Source organism: Portunus trituberculatus, chromosome 25, assembly GCF_017591435.1.
Source record: "Portunus trituberculatus isolate SZX2019 chromosome 25, ASM1759143v1, whole genome shotgun sequence".
In the NCBI taxonomy this organism is placed as follows: Eukaryota; Metazoa; Arthropoda; class Malacostraca; order Decapoda; family Portunidae; genus Portunus; species Portunus trituberculatus.
The window spans coordinates 62,501-80,572 of record NC_059279.1 but is presented as its reverse complement, the minus strand read 5'-3'; the positions used below and the strand labels follow the sequence as shown (position 1 = coordinate 80,572).

Below are 18,072 nucleotides of genomic sequence, written 5' to 3'. Positions count from 1 at the left end.
TACTTGGAGGTTATGACAAGGAACGGTATCGTGGTTTCCAGTGAATGGATACACGCCCGGCAGCCCCGATAAGGTGCTACCACTCCCCACCTGAGGCTGACTGACCATCACCATGGCAGCCGCACAAACCACAGCCAGTGAGAGGAAGGTCGGGCTTTGAACTGTCTTAATACCTATATAACAATTCCTACGTGTAGTACTTTGCAGGCTGGCATGCATGATGACCACAAATAAAGGACACGAAGAGAAGAGTGAAAGTGACTGGATTCCTAATTTCTCCGTCACTGGCAATGCCTGTGACGATACGCTCGAGATGAGGTAACGGTGATGGGAAACATGAGGGATGAGGCGTTCAGCAGGTGGCGGCTCATGACTCACCTGGCGACGCTGGCGGGGAAAGCGGGAGGAATCCTACATTTGAATTATTGATTAGTAAAATACCATCAGCCTATCATATTTCATCTACTTTATGTTACTGGCCCCTTCTTTCCTTTCATATACATTTGTTTTCCTATCATAATGCTAAGAGAGAACTCACACGCACCTCAGATTTCTCGTACTATTAGAAAGGTAACAAGTATACGAGGGATGACTGAATGTTCACGTGTGGCATATAATCAACTAGAAGAGGTGTGTGTGTGTGTGTGTGTGTGTCCTTCACCCTAACATTACCCTGCTCCCTCAGCACCACTTATTCATTCCTATCTTTGGCATATTTCACACACTCCAACACGTACACCACATACTCCACCGTCTCCTCTACGTACCGTTCATATCCATACACTGTGTCCTCCCTCATAGCACTTTTCATACATCCTTTATCACTCCATACAACTATGTATTTTTCTATTCCATCTTATCCTTCCATTCTTTCAATTAGTCCAACATATGATACTATTCAGGCATATTTCCTTCTTTCCTTCCTTCCAGCCATTATTTCTTGTCTTTCCTTCCTTTAATTAATTCCTTCGTTATTTTTTTTTCTTTTATGTCTACCTTTCATTCCTTTCATGTACAAATTCTTCCTTTCTCCTTTTTATATTATTATATGTCACATATTACATTAATATATTTACTCAACATATCACTAATGAATCCTTTACGCTAAATTAAGTTAATTACTATTATCTCTCTCTCTCTCTCTCTCTCTCTCTCTCTCTCTCTCTCTAATAATGTACTTAAAAACATCTATAGTTTTATTCAATTGTCCCTTGTCATGCAATAGACAATAAAAGAAAACAATCTCTTACCATTTTTCCTAAAAATGTTTGGTATATTTATTTGAATAATGTACATACGTGACTATTTGGAATCATTACCATGAATAATAAGTTCCAGAACATATTTGGATATTGCTGCGACCCTCCTTCAGCTTCTTCTTCAGGGAGGGGACGCCTCACAATCTTCTCGGGATTCGGGGCGTGTGTCGGGGAGAAGGACTTTACCTGGGTGGCGCGGCGCAGCTGGGGTGGAGACTGGAGAGGCGGGCAGATTGCTCTCTCAGGCCTGGCTGTCTGCTGCTGTAGCACCCACTCTCACTCAGCTCAGTCACACAGAGTGGGGAGAAGGAAATACTTCTTCCTTATTTCTCTATATTACATCAACTATACACGAGTCACCGGGAACAGGTGGCGGCGGCACACAGGACGGGGCAGGGGGCGGCAACAAAGTACGGGTAACACTTTGTTAGTTCGTCAGGCACTTCACTGTCTCTCTGTCTCTCGTTCACTCTCTAACTGCTCCCCAGAGTACGACTTGTTCCTTCGAGGTCTCTTGCTACACTCCTGTCCTCTGTCCTCGTCGGTGCCACACAGTGCCCCACAAACCACGCCTCCTGTGCCGTCGCACCTGCCAGGCAATGTCCTTACGAGTCTATTTCAGCTTATTAGGTAACGCTATCTACCTTAACCGCTAATTACCAATATATCCCTGATAATGCTGGCTACAAGCAATTCACACATGCATGCATTTATTTACACGGTAGGTACCGTATGACAATTATCCCAGGGCTGGCCAGTGCCCTCACCCATACACACACACACACACACACACACTCTTATCTACCCGTGACCTCCGGGGTCACATCTCCTCCGTCATGGAGGCCTAGCTCAGCGTCTCTTCCATTAAGGTCTGACAGTTTCATAAACACGAGCAACCAACACCTCGCTCACCCTTTAGCTAAAGTCTGCACATATGTACTCATACATACGTACTACCCATATGTACTCTCTTATGACGCTGCTCCACACTCACACAGACACACGTACATATCTGGGAGGCTGCTGCAATACACCTTCGCAACAATACTATAATGTACTTTGCGTAACTCATACCATAAGTTCATTCTTACTTTTCGTCTAGTATGGAAAAAAAAAAAAAAAGGAAAGTGGCGATTTACCTTTGTTCAACACGGATGAGAAATGATCGACAGCTACAATTAATACAGGCATGCATGTTTTGGGTGCATCTGTTGATCATAAGCTTCACCCACTGGCTTCACTTTAAATGTATGGGACTATAGGAAGAAGCCGTCTTTTATGACAAACCAAAACCAAAAAGCATTAGCCATTATAAAGAAACGTTTAAAATTCCTTAGGTTCGTAGTCTTCGAGGCTCAGACCAAGACCAGAAGTGTTATTTAGTGTTTACATGATCAGCTGAGAGGAGACAGCAACATCCTCACCACCCCTCCATCGCTCTCTCTCTCTCTCTCTACGGCTGATGCTTCTTGCCCATTATAACTCACCAAGATGAATATATTGCCAAAGAAAAGGTAAGCTAACCGTTATATATGTGGCCTGTAAACATAAATGGTGTCAAGTGATCTGAATAAAAAAAAAAAAAAAATAGGTAAATGTTCAGACGAAACTGATTTTTCTGACGAGTTCTGATGCCCTTTTAAATAATCCCCTATCACTTTCTTGCGTAAATCACTGTTGTCATTGTCTCCCTTCCCTCCTATACGGAACAGAGGACAAATATTAGAGTTATGGAGCCCAAATATTGCCTCCAGCCTCTAAAAGTAAATGGGAAGCTACACTACTGCTGCTGTTTCTTATTTTTATTTTTTATTCTTGTTTGATTCTTTATACTTTGGTCAGTCATAACTAAGGAAAAGGAGAGTGATGGTCAGTTCATCACCACATTCTTCCATCCCACAGATGGCACGTCCGCACCAAGGAGAACATTGCTCGGGTGAGGCGCGACGAGGCCCAGGCTGCTGAGGAGGAGAAGCAAAGAGTTCTTCGAGCAAAACTTGCGGTTAGTCTTTGGTTTGTTTCGGATTCACCTTCCTAAAAAAAGTGTAGTTCTTGTAGTACTATCCTCAAAAATAAGTGTAGCTGTTGCAGTACTATCCTCAAAAATCAGTGTAGCTGTCACAGTACTATCATTCCAGTCACATTCTGAATACCAGTAGGGGATCTTGTTGAATCTAAGACATTGTGTATAATCATGAGGTTAAAACATATATATTTTCATAACTATTCAGTATAATAATTCTTATGTACTTTATTCCACTTGTTTAAAATTATTGTCTTTATAAATGTACTTTCACCAATGTGCATCAATTCTTAGTCTGAAAGTTTTCATTTGTCATGCAGGAACAGGAAGCTCGTACTGCATTGCTAAGAACCCGAGCTCGACAGAAATATGATGGAGATGAAGGACTTGATGCAGCTGAACCCAAGGCAACATCAACTGGCCAAGCCACCAACACCACCAAGACACATGTTGCAGATATTTACACTGCAGAGGGAAATATTAACTTCTTCAAGGATCTGGAGGAGGGGAAGCAAACACATGGGAAGAATGAGGAATATGAAAAAGAAAAGAAGGAAGAGCAAGAGAAGTATGAGAAGAAAATTGGCTATTTGACATACCTGGGGCAAGACTCCCATGAGGCTCAAGGGAAGAAGGCCTGGTATGAGGAAGCTGAAAGTAGGATAACATATAGAGGTGATGAGGAGGAGGAAGGAGAGACAAAAGAGGTGGGACTGAAGAGTAAAGACAAGCTAGATCCTATTCATGACATTATAAAATATGGAGGGATAAAGCTAATCAAGAAAGTACCAGGAATGCCAAAGCCAAAAGCAGCAGATGATGTCCAGATAGTGCAAAAACAGAATGTAGAAAGTAAGAAAAAGGTGCAGCAAGATGAAAGTACTGCAGACAAGAGGAAATATAGACACAAGGAGAGTAAAAACAAAAAGAAAAGAAAGTCAAAGAAGAGAAAAAGAAATGATGATGATGATAAGAGAGACAAACACAAACAGAGAGACTGCAAGAGACGAAGGGATGACAGTAGTGATGAAGACAACACCTCAAGGAAGAGAAGGAAATCAAATAGTCACAAAAGCAAATCAAAAGAAAGAGAACGAAAAAGGAGAAGACACCACAGCAGCACCACCACCACCTCAAGCACCAGTGCATATGAAAGTAGTGAAGATGAAGAAGCCATACAAGAAAAGAAAAGGAAGCTGGACATTTTACGAGTGGAGAGACTGAAGCGAGAAGCTGAAGAGAGGAAGAGAGCAAATAGACTCCTAGCTGGAAAGAAGCCTGATGACAATGACGAACCTCCAAAACAGTCCACCATTCAGCAGAAATACAACAGCCAGTTCAACCCTCACATTGCACGACAGAACCAGGAGCAACAGCAGCAGCAACAGCAGCAGCAACAGCCAGCATTGGCAGTGGGTGTGAAGTATTGGCTTCAGTGACACACAAGTATTTTAACAAGTGTTTTTACTTCAGTGACACACAAGTCTTGGGTTCAGTTTGTGATGGGTGCATGTGCCAGGCAATTCTTGTAGCAACATTTGTGTGCCTAATATGATTTTGTTACATATTTTAACAAGTGTTTTTGCTTAATGGTACTTTCTAATTTTTTGTAACCTATGTTCTATCTAGCTTTGAAAATATTTTGCCACTTTAAAATCAGTATGTAGTATCAGAAAAGTATTTGATTAAAACTTACACTTTATGCACTACCAGTCTCTATGAGAAAAGTTACTTAAATAAAGATATTTTTATAATATATGCAGAGACTTTACTTCATATTGAACATTTAAACTACCAAGTACAACATTAGCAAAAAAATTATGTATACAATTGAGAGATACCGAGACTCAGTAACCACCTTTCAACTCAAGAACTTTTGAATAATTTCTTGATAAATACCCTCATTGCTTCCATCAGAAGTAAACAGTCTGACAATCACAGCTGCAGCAATTATGTCCCTACCTTGTCTCTTAGTCCCTCAACTGCCTACGTTCCATGTGGTGCACAGTCTACACAAGCAGCAGCAAGTTCCACTATGAAGCAGAGGAAGGAGAAAGTGTTGCCTACAGCCAGCACATAGAAGGCACTCTGCATCTGAGACAGTGGGAAAAAGACTTTGTTGTATTTGAGAGAAATTAGGAATATTTAATCTGCAATATGTAAGGGAGTATTTTGTTACTTAGAGAAAAGGTAAATAGAACAATATGATGACCTATGGATAGATCTCAGGAGAAATATGCCAGGCCAATAATGATATAGTATTGTATAGAACTTCATGAAACATTATATTCTTACAATGTGCAGCTTCAACATTTTGTTCTGGCATGAAAAGAGTTGTCAGTATACCTGTGTGAGGGAAAGAGAGAGAGGATCCCGCTGGCCTGTCTCTTGGCTGCAGGGGGAGCTGAAATAGTCTGACTTGATTTTGTCAATGAGGCCAAAGGAGCGAAGTTGGCGCAACCTAAAATTAACCAAAAGTTTTGATTAACATTATGATAAGGAACTGGCAAGATAAAAAAATAGAAAAGAAAGAGGAAATGTTGCATGAGTAAGATTTTTTAAGGGCAAAATAAAGATACAAAACATGCTTCAAAATTATTTTTTGAAGGCTTTATTTACCACAGTGACTCACGCCTGGTCAATGTGGTGCCTGTAGACAGAATTCTGAGGGTGGATCATGAGGTCAAGGTCAGTCTTCATCAGCTTCCTGGAGGCATAAAAGCGACACTTCTTCCCCTGAGCCTCAAAGTTGGCTGCCCGACCCACGCCTGATGAGTAAGTATCTGGCAGCAGCACCAAATACATCAATGACCAAGTAAAGAAAGATTTTTAAAGATAACTGCAAACACTGGAATGAATAAAAGGATGAATTGTGCCTGTTGGTACCTATAAGGGCGTACTCTCCGGCTTCTACATGGCGGAAGAAGTTCCACGTATTAAGGAAGGAGTCTAGGTAGAATTTGAAGTTGTTGGCAATAGGACGGTAGCTCTCAAAGTTCTGAAAAAATTGCTGTTTTCACATCATACAATAAAATCCTGGGAATACAAAATTTTTACGCAACATACTCTAAAAACAGTGGAAATATTAGTTTCTCACATCACACTCTAAAAACTATAGAAATATTAATTTCTCATACCAAACACTGAAAACTCAGAAACTGATAATATAAGTTTCTCTCATCACACAGTCTAAAAACTGAAATATTAGTTTCTCACACCAAATACTACAAGAACTCAATATATTAGTGTCTCTCACTATAGTCCTTTCATCCAAAGAATCCAGGCCGAAACTGCTAGTTCAGTTGGCAGCCCTGCCTACCCCCGCCGCCACGAAACCTTCCCGACACTTAAATTTTCTTCAAGTACATTTATTTTTCTTCACTAACTCAATAGATATACAAGTTTGTCAATTATTTTTAAATCCACGGATAAAGCAGCCTTTCTTGTGCTATATCGTTGTTTTAAATCATGCCAATGTAGAGAAACAAACTATTTATGACATGAATAATATGACGATACGTGTTTTAATGTGTATGCAACATTATATATTTAATCTTTATATGCAGTTATTATGAGGTTATCTTTAAAAATTAACTCGTCTCCTACGAAATAAAATATTGAGGAAGGTGACTGCTTTCACATTTTTAATACAATGTAACATGAACGAGAAAATTAAGATTTTATATGGCTATATGATGGGTGATGGGCATGGCTGCCAACCGAACTGGCAGTTTCGGCCTGGATTCTTTGGATGAACGGACTATACACACTCTAAAAACTTAAAACAATACTCTCTCACACCACTCACTAACAAAAAAACATCTGAATGAAACTCTTACATACAAGACAAAGTATTATAGTTTCAACTCAACAAACAAACCTCAGACTAAGCCACTCATGATGCAAATATTAACTTGAAAAAAGAAGAAACACACACAGTCACATACCACGATAAAGTTATAATAAACGGTGTTCTTCCTGACAATTGGCACCACAGAGTCTAGCCGTTCCATGAGGTCAGCAGCTGAGTCAATGGGCTGAGTGTTGCGTGGGACGGCCAGGAAGGCGATGATGGAACCCTGATAGAGAGCCACGACCGAGAGTGCCACCAGGAAGAAGAATGAGGAGAGGATGCGTCCAGACCACAAGCGACTCCATTGCCTCTTGCTACTACCTAGTAAATGAACAAAACAGTCAAGTAGTCATTATTGCAGTGTTAAGCAAGGGATGTAACAAAGAATCATGACCAAGGAAGGAAAGACAGATAATATATGAAGGAAATAAAGACACACAAGAAAGGAAAGGAAGACACAAAGTAAATGTAGGGAGGAAAGACACAAATGAAAGAAGAAAAAACACAACAACAGAAGGGAAAGACACACAAAAGATAGGAAAGAAATGCAACAAAATGAGGAAGGAGAGACCATAAAAAAAGAAGGAAAAACATATAGCAAAGAAAAAAGGAAATACACACAAGAGAGAAGAAAGGAAATGACACACAACTAAAGGTCATAGCAAGGAAGGAAAGAAAAGCTGAACTACAAAAAAACCCTTCTCCTTTGTTCCTTTACCATGCATAGATCAAGTTACAAGAGACTTTAATGTGCATATTCTACGTAAACCTAATCATATACTGAAGACCTATGGGATTATGGAACTAAACTCTTCTTTTTCTTGTTTTTATCTCATGGATACTTTCCTCGATCATAGTTCTTCATAACGAGCTGATGTGGGGGAAAATATAGGCAAAGTGCAGAGTTTTATTTTCCAGCATCTTAGTGAATGTGATGGTTTGCTTACTCTGGACAAGAAAGAGCTTGAGTACCACAGCCAAAGTTTCCCAGTAGGATGGATAGTGATGGTTTGATGTAGTAGATAACTGTTTGGATCTGGAAAAAATGCATAGTTTATGAATTAGTACCTCTGCTTCAACCAAAAAAAAACTGTTATAATTCTCAAACACACACACACACACAGACACACTCACAATCGAGAGGGCCGGGTTCGAGTCCCGGCGCGGCGAGGCAAATGGGCAAGCCTCTTAATGTGTAGCCCCTGTTCACCTAGCAGTAAATAGGTATGGGATGTAACTCGAGGGGTTGTGGCCTCGCTTTCCCAGTGTGTGTTGTGGTCTCAGTCCTACCCGAAGATCAGTCTATGAGCTCTGAGCTCGCTCCGTAATGGGGAAGACTGGCTGGGTGACCAGCAGGCGACCGAGGTGAATTGCGACCGAGGTGAATTACACACACACACACACACACACACTTACTCTGATTTGGTATAGTAATTGTAGATACATTCCAGCCCCCAGAGTGCATTGCCAGCTAGAAGTCCCACTGCCACAACAGAAGCCCACACCTACAAGAGCAGTAATTCATTAGTTTAGCTTTTACTGTCAACTTCTACCAAGAATAAGCAAAGCTAAATGTCTTTATGATGTGTGTGTGTGTGTGTAATGCTTTATCTGGGCTAGCCTGTCTAAGATTGCTATTCTGGTACATAAAGATAGCTTTTATTATTTTTTTATTTCCATTGTTTTTTTCTTAGAGGAGCCTCTTGATGGTTAACATAAGCAGACAGAAATTAATATCTCCTCACAGTTTCTTACATTATTTCCTAAGGGTTTTACCATTACTAAGGGAGAGAATGCCAGCCTAGTATATAAAATTGCTTTTTCTTCATTATTCTTTTCATTTCCCTTGATTTTCTCTTCTGATGTGCCTCTTGAACAACATCACAAGCACTAAGTTGTTCCCTAATTTCCCTTGGTCTTTTCTGAGGTGGCTCTTGAATGGTAAGACAAGACAACAGTATTAAACATGTCACACTCCCTTACATTATTTCCTAAACTTCTCCTTTTACCAATGCCCAGCTCACTATAAAGCCTTTTCATTAGGTTATTCCCTAATTTTCCTTGGTCTTCTTTACTGGAGTGGCTCTTGAATGGTAACACAAGACAATAACAATCAACATCTTACACTCCATTACATTATTTTCTAATCTCAGTCTCCTTTCCCACTGGCCAGCTCACCGCCAAGGCCGTCACTCACCCCAATGGAGAACACCTGCAGCAGAAGAAAGGGAGGCATGAGGGGCCTCGGTGCCTGGGATATGATGATGATGCCATCTGTGCTGAACACCTCGCTAAAGTCCACCACAGGGAGGCGAGTCCATGATGGGGAGAAGTCTAAGGGTGCAAGATCTGCCTCCTGAAGGGGTAGAGTGACAGAATGATTAACACTTTAACTGCTACAGTTATCTTTTGTTTATATTGAGGTTCCTGTGATACATGTAAATTGTTTTGATGGATATACATATAGATAAAGGCATATAATGATAACACATTCTTTACTCATTAAGCTACTGAAGTGCATTTTTTAAGAGACTGATTATGGGAAAGATTCACAAACAATAAAAGGGTTAATGGATATCAATTAAAATTAATAAAAGCAGACATACAAACACACACACACACACACATACACACACACACACACAAGAATCATTAAAGAAAGAAGAAAAGTGATATTAGTAGGAGATTTCAACTGTAAAGAAGTGGACTGGGAAAATTATGAAAGTGGTATGGGGGAAGAAGCCTGGGAAGAAAGATTCCTGAACCTAATGATAGACAATACGATGGACCATAGAGTAAAGGAATGCACAAGATTCAGAGGAAACGATGAGCCGGCGAGATTGGACCTAATTTTTACAAGGGGTATACAAATGAATGATGATATAAGATATAAGTGCCCATTGGGAAAGAGTGACCATGTAATATTAGAAATGGATATAGAAGAGGGAAAGGAAGATAGAGACGATTCATACAAAGGAGACCGATTAAATTACAGAAAGGCTGATATTGAGAATCTCAAGAACTATTTTAAAACGTAAACTGGGAGGAGATGGAAAACTCAGAGACGATGCAAGAGAAATCTAACTTATTTTTAGAAATATACAAAACAGGAGTCAGGAATATGTCCCAAAATATAGACCTAAAGAAGAAGGAAAGAAAGATTGGTTTAATGCAAGGTGTGCTAGGGCAAAGGAGAAAAGAGATGGAGCATGGAAAAGGTGGAGGAGAAATAGAAATCCAGTAAATAAGGAAAACTTCAAGGCAGTGAGAAATGAATATGTTAAGGTGAGGAAGGAAGAGGAAAAGAACTTGAAAAGGACATTGTCGAAAAATGTAAGGAGCAACCAAAATTGTTCTATAGATTCATAAATGGAAAAATTAGGCAAAAAGAAACAATAGAAAGGTTAAAAGGAGAGAACGGGATGGTGGAAGACCCAAAAGTATGGCAGAACTATTAAATAATAAATTCCAGGAGGTCTTTACTAAGGAATCCAAATTTGAAAGGCCACAGGGTAATAGAGACAATCTATATGAAAGAGATTAAAGTAACCAAGCTTGAAATAAAAGAGTTAATGAAGGAACTGGATGAAGAGAAGGCAATGGGACCGGATGAAGTCTCAGGCAGAATACTGAAAGAATGTAGGGAAGAACTAGCAAGTCCTATATACAACATCATAAAATGCTCAATAGAAAATGGAACAGTACCAGTAGAATGGAAAAGAGCTGAGGTGGTTCCCATATATAAGAGCGGAAGGAAGGAAGAACCTTTAAATTACAGACCGGTATCACTAACTAGTGTAATATGCAAGATGTGTGAAAGAATAATAAAGAAACAATGGATCGAGTTCCTTGAAGACAACAAATTAATATCAAATAGCCAATTTGGTTTTAGAAAAGACGGGTGTGTAACTAATTTATTGAGTTTCTATTCTAGAATAGTTGATAGAGTACAAGAGAGAGAGGGATGGGTTGACTGTATTTATTTGGATTTAAAAAAGGCGTTTGACAAAGTGCCACATGCAAGATTACTGTGGAAGTTAGAGGAGAAGGGTGGCTTAAAAGGAAGCACATTGAGATGGATAGAAAATTATTTGAGGGGGAGAGAAATAAGGACGGTAGTTAAAGATATGAAGTCCAAGTGGAGAGCAGTAGAAAGCGGAGTGCCACAGGGGTCAGTATTGGCACCAATACTTTTCCTCATTTATATTAACGACATGCCAGAAGGAGTGAACAGCTACATAAATCTGTTTGCAGATGATACGAAACTGTGCAGAGTTATAAAGCAAAAGGAGGATTGTGAAATACTGCAAGAAGACCTAAATAAGATCTGGGAATGGAGTAAAAGTGGAAATGGAATTCAATGTGAACAAAAGCCATGTCATGGAAATGGGAAAGAGTGAAAGACGACCTGTGGGAATCTATAAGATGGGAGATGGAGTAGAACTGGAGAAAGTAAAAAGGAAAAGGACTTAGGAGTGACGATGGAAGAAAACAATCAACCAGTAAGCCATATTGATAGAATTTTTAGAGAAACATATAATTTGCTAAGGAATATTGGAGTAGCATTTCACTACATGGACAAAGAAATGATGAAGAAATTGATAAGTACTATAATAAGACCCAGATTGGAATATGCAGGAGTAGTGTGGACCCCTCATAAAAAGAAACACATAAGAAATTGGAGAGACTACAAAAATGGCTACAAGAATGGTTCCAGAATTTGAAAGGATGACATATGAGGAGAGACTAAATGCTATGGATCTGCCAACCCTGGAACAAAGAAGAGAGAGAGATCTGATACAAGTTTATAAATTGATCAACGGAATGGACCAAGCGGATAATGAGAAACTGATCCTGAGAGAAGAATATGACATTGAAGCACAAGATCGTATAGTAAAAAGCTGAGAAAAGGAAGATGTCTGAGAGATGTTAAAAAATACAGTTTCCCACAAAGATGTATTGAGATGTGGAACAGTTTAAATGAGGAAGTAGTGTCTGCAACGAGTGTGCATACTTTTAAAGTAAGATTGGATAAGTGTAGATATGGAGACGGGCCAAACGAACATAAAGCCCAGGCCTTGTAAAACTACAACTAGGTAAAAATACAACTAGGTAAATACACATGCACACACGCACGCACGCACACACACACACACACACACACACACACACACACACACACACACACACACACACACACACACACACACACACACACACACACACACACACACACACACACACAAACACACACACAAACACACAGTCTTTTAGAAACTGTAGATGATTATAGAAAAGATTTAGAAAGAATAACTAAACAACTGAGATCTACAAACACAACCACACACACAATCATTCTTTTAGAAATTGTAGGTTGTTACAGGAGAGATTTACTAACAATGGCAAATAGATAGATCCATAATAATAAAAAAAATAACTGAGACATACAAATATACACAAACGTACACACACCCACCCGTCGAGTAAGGAACCCGACCATCCCATTCCAGGTGTCATTCCTCTTGGTGCCCCAGGCGTTGGTGGTGGTGACGAGAGAGGTGAAGTGGAGGTGGTGCTGCAGGTCCCTCAGTATCTCAGCGATGTACCCTCCTGCTGCATCCATCCGCCCACTGGAGTGTGGCTCAAATACTCCTGGTTTCTTATGAAAAAAAGAAGAAAAAAGGATGATTATTTATTTTCTGCTTTCATCTCATCTTCTTACCTTTTTTTTTTTTTTTTATGTAGGAGGGGAAATTTGGCAAAGGGTAACAAAAACAATTGAACAACAAGGCCTATTTAGATACCAGTCCCCGAGATAGTCCAAGAGAGTTAGGCATAAGAATAGGATGTCTAAAAACATCCCTCTTAAACAAGTTCATGCCATAAGCAGATGGAAATACAGAAGCAGGCAGGGAGTTCCAGAGTGTACCAGGGAGGGTGCTCATAATCCTCTCACTGCAATGGTTGTTCTTCAATAGCCTTTTAAGCACTGTAAAAATGGTTTGCATGAACAGAATGGAGAGAAAAGAGAGAAAACAGAAGATTAATTTTGAGTTTTTATGCAACAAAATTAAATATTCATGAGAGCTTGATACAAGAAATAGGTGTGTTTTGAGTTGTAGGCATCAATGAGGATAATTTGCTTAGCAGTGAAAGCTTAAAGAAAGTAGATGCATATATTAAACCAATTTAGTTTTTTGCTGAAATACATGGCATGATATCTTACTATGTTTCTCACCTTCCCATCTGTACTTCATAAATTAAAGAAAGTAGATGATAACATATAAAAAAATAGATGCTTTGTATTTCCTAAAGGATCAGTTTGTTTTTGCTGATATACAAAAGAATAAATAAATAAATAAATAAATAAATAAGCAAATAAATAAGTGTTCATCTTTATACATAGAACAAAGTAAATCAGCAAATATGCTCACATGAAGGGTGGTGAGGGTGAGGATTCTCCCACCAAAGTAAGGAGCAGGAGGAGCTTGAAGAGGCCCATTCAGGACCAACTCCTGGGCAGTGCTCCAATACCCTCGCTTCTTGAAGGAGGCACTGCCATTACTCCTATACACAGCCATCAGGAGCTCAATGGCAACCTCATCTAAAGTCAAGGAAGTTCTTGAAATTTGGTGAAAGGTTTCTGTAAGTCTCTTTGGTTTGTCTTCTGATGTAGAGCTCATATCATTATCAGTGGGGTCTGTATTTCTAGAGAACATAATTTTCTTACTTCTAATATCTCTAGCCAAAGATTCAAGACCTTTTCCTTTGCCTGTAACCACTGTACTTCCATGCAACATTATCCTAGAGTCTCCTACTTGCTCAAGGCTTTCACCAGCAGCATTGCTTAAGAACACCTTTAAGCTTTCTCCTTCAGCTCTCGGCTTGAAATGAAGAGCTCCTCCAGCTGTACTGTGTTGATGGAAAGCTGCATATTTTCCATCACCTAAATCCACTGCCTCAACTTTTCCCTCCACTAAGCACCAGTCTTTTGTACAATTTTTCACTCCTTGAATTCCAGAACCATCCTCATCCTCATTTCTTGTACCTCTTTGTCCCTTTCTCTGCCAGTGCATGTATTTAGTGGTGCTCCGGCTGAGAGGGAGAGATGACGGCCGGCTGACCCTCTGAAGGAGAAGGAAGTGCAGTTGCTCTGGTAGACGATGCACCAGTGCTTCCTGAAAGTCCCTGTTTTTGTTCTGGGTTGAAATAAATAACCACTGCGTCATCTGCAGGAGAGAACAGATGCGTGAGTACAGAAAGAATACTCTGGAAAGCTTGGTATCAGAGAGAGAGAGAGAGAGAGAGAGAGAGAGAGAGAGAGAGAGAGAGAGAGAGAGAGAGAGAGAGAGAGAGAGAGAGAGAGAGAGAGAGAGAGAGAGAACATTGAACATTTATTATAGCTCATAAGTTATACAAATGTGACATATATGTATAAAAATAGAACATTTGGCAATAACTTAATGACTAGCCTATTTGTAAGCAAAGCTTTTAAGGCATGTAGAAGATAATCCATGAATATTGATTATATAGTATATAAAATGTATATGTAAAGATGTTGGGATTACATACAAATGATATTAGAATAATAAAATAGAAGAATAGAATGAAAATAATGTGATAATAATAATAATAATAATAAAAATAATAACACTAATAACAACAGCAATAAGAATAATAATAAGGATAATAATAACAACAGTATTAATGATAACAGTAATAAGAGAGAGAGAGAGAGAGAGAGAGAGAGAGAGAGAGAGAGAGAGAGAGAGAGAGAGAGAGAGAGAGAGAGAGAGAGAGAGAGATATTACCTGTTTGCCAATGTTATTAATGGCAGTCTTCTTTTGAACCTGAAAAAAAGGAAAAAAAAAAAATGTGATAATGATGAAAAGTATCATAATTCTACACCGTCACTATACATCACCGCCACACATACTATGCCAAGCCAGTCCTGTAGCCACATAGCGGGCCCCACTAAGACATGTGTGGCTCTGGTATGATAAGTGGTGCGCTCCAGAAGTGACCCCCAGGCAGGTGTGGTCCAGACGGTGAGGGCCACCCCTCCCTCCTCACCTCCAGACACCATCGCCCTTAGAAAGTTGATATCTGGCAAAGCATAAAGTGGTAGGACTCAGGGAAGATATTTTGTGGCACCAAATGACAAATACCAATCACCATTAACCACAACAACAACAACAACAACAATATAAAAAACTACAACCACATCCACCTGCGCTTACCAGGCCCGCCATGAAAACACACATGTACATGGCCACTCGCTCTTCTTCTGGCCTCGGGGAGCGAAGACAACACATGGCCAGCGGCTCTTCCCATCTCCCTCGCGACGCCGCTGACCCAAGGCACTGCTCTATCACCATGGGGCTCCCTCACTGTCTCGGGGGCCACGGCACCTGGAATAGGAGATAAACGTGACGTAAAATTGAAGGATTGATTGATACAATTATTGTTGAATTAATAAATAATTACAACAAAGGAGGAGGATGGGCCTTGCCACCCACCCCCTGGGCAAAGACTTAAGGTTAAAGAATTGAAGGATAAGGAATAAAAATGAAGTGATATAGGAAGATTGACAATGTTTGTTCATATATCATAGATTTAAAGTGATGCAGACTTGGGGAGATGCGACATGTGTTTGAAACTGGGAGATTGATTTATGTTTATATATAGATTTGTAATGATGCTGATCGTAAAAATGGAAAGATCAGCAGGCATAGTATTTATCTACGTAAGAAAGATTTACCATATTAATAAAGCCATTTTAAGATATTAATCTATTAGGTCATGACGGTAAAGAAATCAAGAAGCAATATGGAGTGATTAATGGAGTGTTTCTGGGTAGTGCGTAGATCACAGAAGAAAGAATGGGAAATTTTACATTTTTTTTTTTTTTTACGAGATAATGATTTTAAAGATAAGAAAGCATTATTAAAGATGGCCGGATATAAGTACAGAAAATTAAGGTTGAATGTTATGTCCAGCAGGGGAATCATACAGGAAAACAATGAACAATGAACACAAGTTAGGAGTAACACAGGTAAGCAGACAAGTAAAGGGGAAGTATAATCTTACCGAAAAAGACAGTAAGAAAAATTATCACTGGTGACATCTGCAACAATAACAACAACAATAATAATAATAATAATAATAATAATAATAATAATAATAATAATAGTAAGTAAGAAGAAGAAGAAGAAGAAGAAGAAGAAGAAAGAGGGAAATATGAGGATCCCTTTATGTATCTCAGCCAAACTTAGATAAAACATAAAAGAAATAACGTTAGTTCTATATCAAAGCCTGGAAATATACAAAAGAACACAAAGGATGGAAATATGATCACTGTTGCCTGCACCGTGTTTGCTAGAGGAGTGACTGAAGAGACAAGACATTGACGATAAGTAACAAGCAAAAACACCATGCGCAGAACACACACACACACACACACACACACACACACACACACACACACACACACACTTCCTCTTACACATGCACATACATACATACACACACACGCACAAGTTTACGAGCAAGAGAGATCAATTTGCACACGGGTGTCTCTAAATCGTCACACATATTAGCTGATGCGTTCATTAATACTTGAGTTTTCATCACTCGCACATGAAAAAAAAAAAAATAAAATGAACGAAAAAGAAAAGAAAAAAAAAATACGAAAGAACCGCAAATAACAAAAGAAGTGACAAAAAGATACAATTCCTAGAGAGAGAGAGAGAGAGAGAGAGAGAGAGAGAGAGAGAGAGAGAGAGAGAGAGAGAGAGAGAGAGAGAGAAAGCAAAACGAGAGTAATCAAAATAAATACTTGATGGAATTTTTCATGAGAGAGAGAGAGAGAGAGAGAGAGAGAGAGAGAGAGAGAGAGAGAGAGAGAGAGAGGAGCAGGTACACGAATGCTTCAACACTTCATCCCAGGTGCAAGCTATGTCAGGTAATTTCGCTCACCTGTCCACACCTGAGTATTACCTAGGCATCTAATATTAACATCTTTTCCAGGTAACTTCCCCCTATTACCTCTTACCTCTCTCTCTCTCTCTCTCTCTCTCTCTCTCTCTCTCTCTCTCTCTCTCTCCTTTTTTTATACCTCTCACTCTTCACTTCTGCTTGTTTTCCGTTTTCTGTTATTTTTTTTCCATAGTTTCCCCTAGTTTTTTTTTCATTCTTTTCTTGATTTATCTTTTCTGCTTCCCTTGATTATCTCTGTCTTTTCATTAATTCTTTCTCTTATTTTATGTACTTTTCCCTTTCTCATGCTTGTTCGTTTGTCTTTCCTCATCTTCTATTTTTCTTTCCTTGTCTTTCGTCATGCGAATGTCTAATGGTGTGTGTGTGTGTGTGTGTGTGTGTGTGTGTGTGTGTGTGTGTGTGTGTGTGTGTGTGTGTGTGTGTGTGTGTGTGTGTGTATTTACCTAGTTGTATTTACGTAGTTGTATATTACAGGGTTCGAGTGGGTACATAGTGACCATAATGACATTTATTCAACTTTTTCCTTAAATTTGTGCGCACTTTCTGCAGCTACAATCTCTTCACTCAATCCATTCCAGATGTCCACCGTCATATGTGGAAAACATTAACTTCTTAATGTTCCTCAGACACTGACTTTTCATGATCTTCGTGGAATGTCCTCTTGTTCGTCTATCTCCATCCTCCGTCAGTGATACCAGGTCTTGTCTATCAATCTTTTCCATACGATTTATTAATTTATACATCGTTATTAGGTCTCCTCTTTCCCGACTATCCTTCAAAGTTGGTAAAACCATTTTCTCCAGTCTTTCTTCATAGGATAGATCCTTTATTTCTGGGACCATCTTTCTAGTTTCTTGATGTCTTTTTGCCTGTATGGTGACCATACCACTGCTGCATATACTAGTCTATATAGGTCTTATCATAGTGGTTATGATCGT

General features: G+C 39.3%; 2 protein-coding genes across 8 annotated transcripts; one reads left to right on the top strand and one right to left on the bottom strand.

The window, feature by feature from the left end:
* Positions 1–2,631: 2,631 nt before the first annotated feature.
* Positions 2,632–5,040, top strand: LOC123508542 (leukocyte receptor cluster member 1 homolog). The gene is made up of 3 exons (XM_045262283.1): positions 2,632–2,773; positions 3,162–3,261; positions 3,603–5,040. The coding sequence occupies exons 1-3, from the start codon at positions 2,751–2,753 to the stop codon at positions 4,719–4,721; spliced, it is 1,242 nt and encodes a 413-aa protein (XP_045118218.1). The 5' UTR covers positions 2,632–2,750; the 3' UTR covers positions 4,722–5,040.
* On the bottom strand, positions 3,047–16,269 carry LOC123508539 (glutamate receptor 2-like). 7 transcript variants are annotated; one of them, XM_045262278.1, is made up of 15 exons: positions 16,226–16,269; positions 15,366–15,546; positions 15,072–15,241; positions 14,947–14,985; positions 13,570–14,364; positions 12,612–12,794; positions 9,333–9,491; positions 8,552–8,640; positions 8,083–8,171; positions 7,230–7,456; positions 6,169–6,280; positions 5,915–6,065; positions 5,629–5,743; positions 5,245–5,376; positions 3,047–3,293 (listed from the first exon to the last, which is right to left on the bottom strand). In XM_045262278.1, the coding sequence occupies exons 2-14, from the start codon at positions 15,511–15,513 to the stop codon at positions 5,269–5,271; spliced, it is 2,385 nt and encodes a 794-aa protein (XP_045118213.1). In that variant the 5' UTR covers positions 15,514–15,546; positions 16,226–16,269; the 3' UTR covers positions 3,047–3,293; positions 5,245–5,268. The 7 variants fall into 7 exon arrangements, 5 of the variants coding, with proteins under 5 accessions (XP_045118213.1, XP_045118210.1, XP_045118211.1 ...); XM_045262275.1 differs by having other exon boundaries at positions 15,376–15,546; positions 16,226–16,263; XM_045262276.1 differs by having other exon boundaries at positions 3,047–3,217; positions 15,376–15,546; positions 16,226–16,263.
* Positions 16,270–18,072: the final 1,803 nt, after the last annotated feature.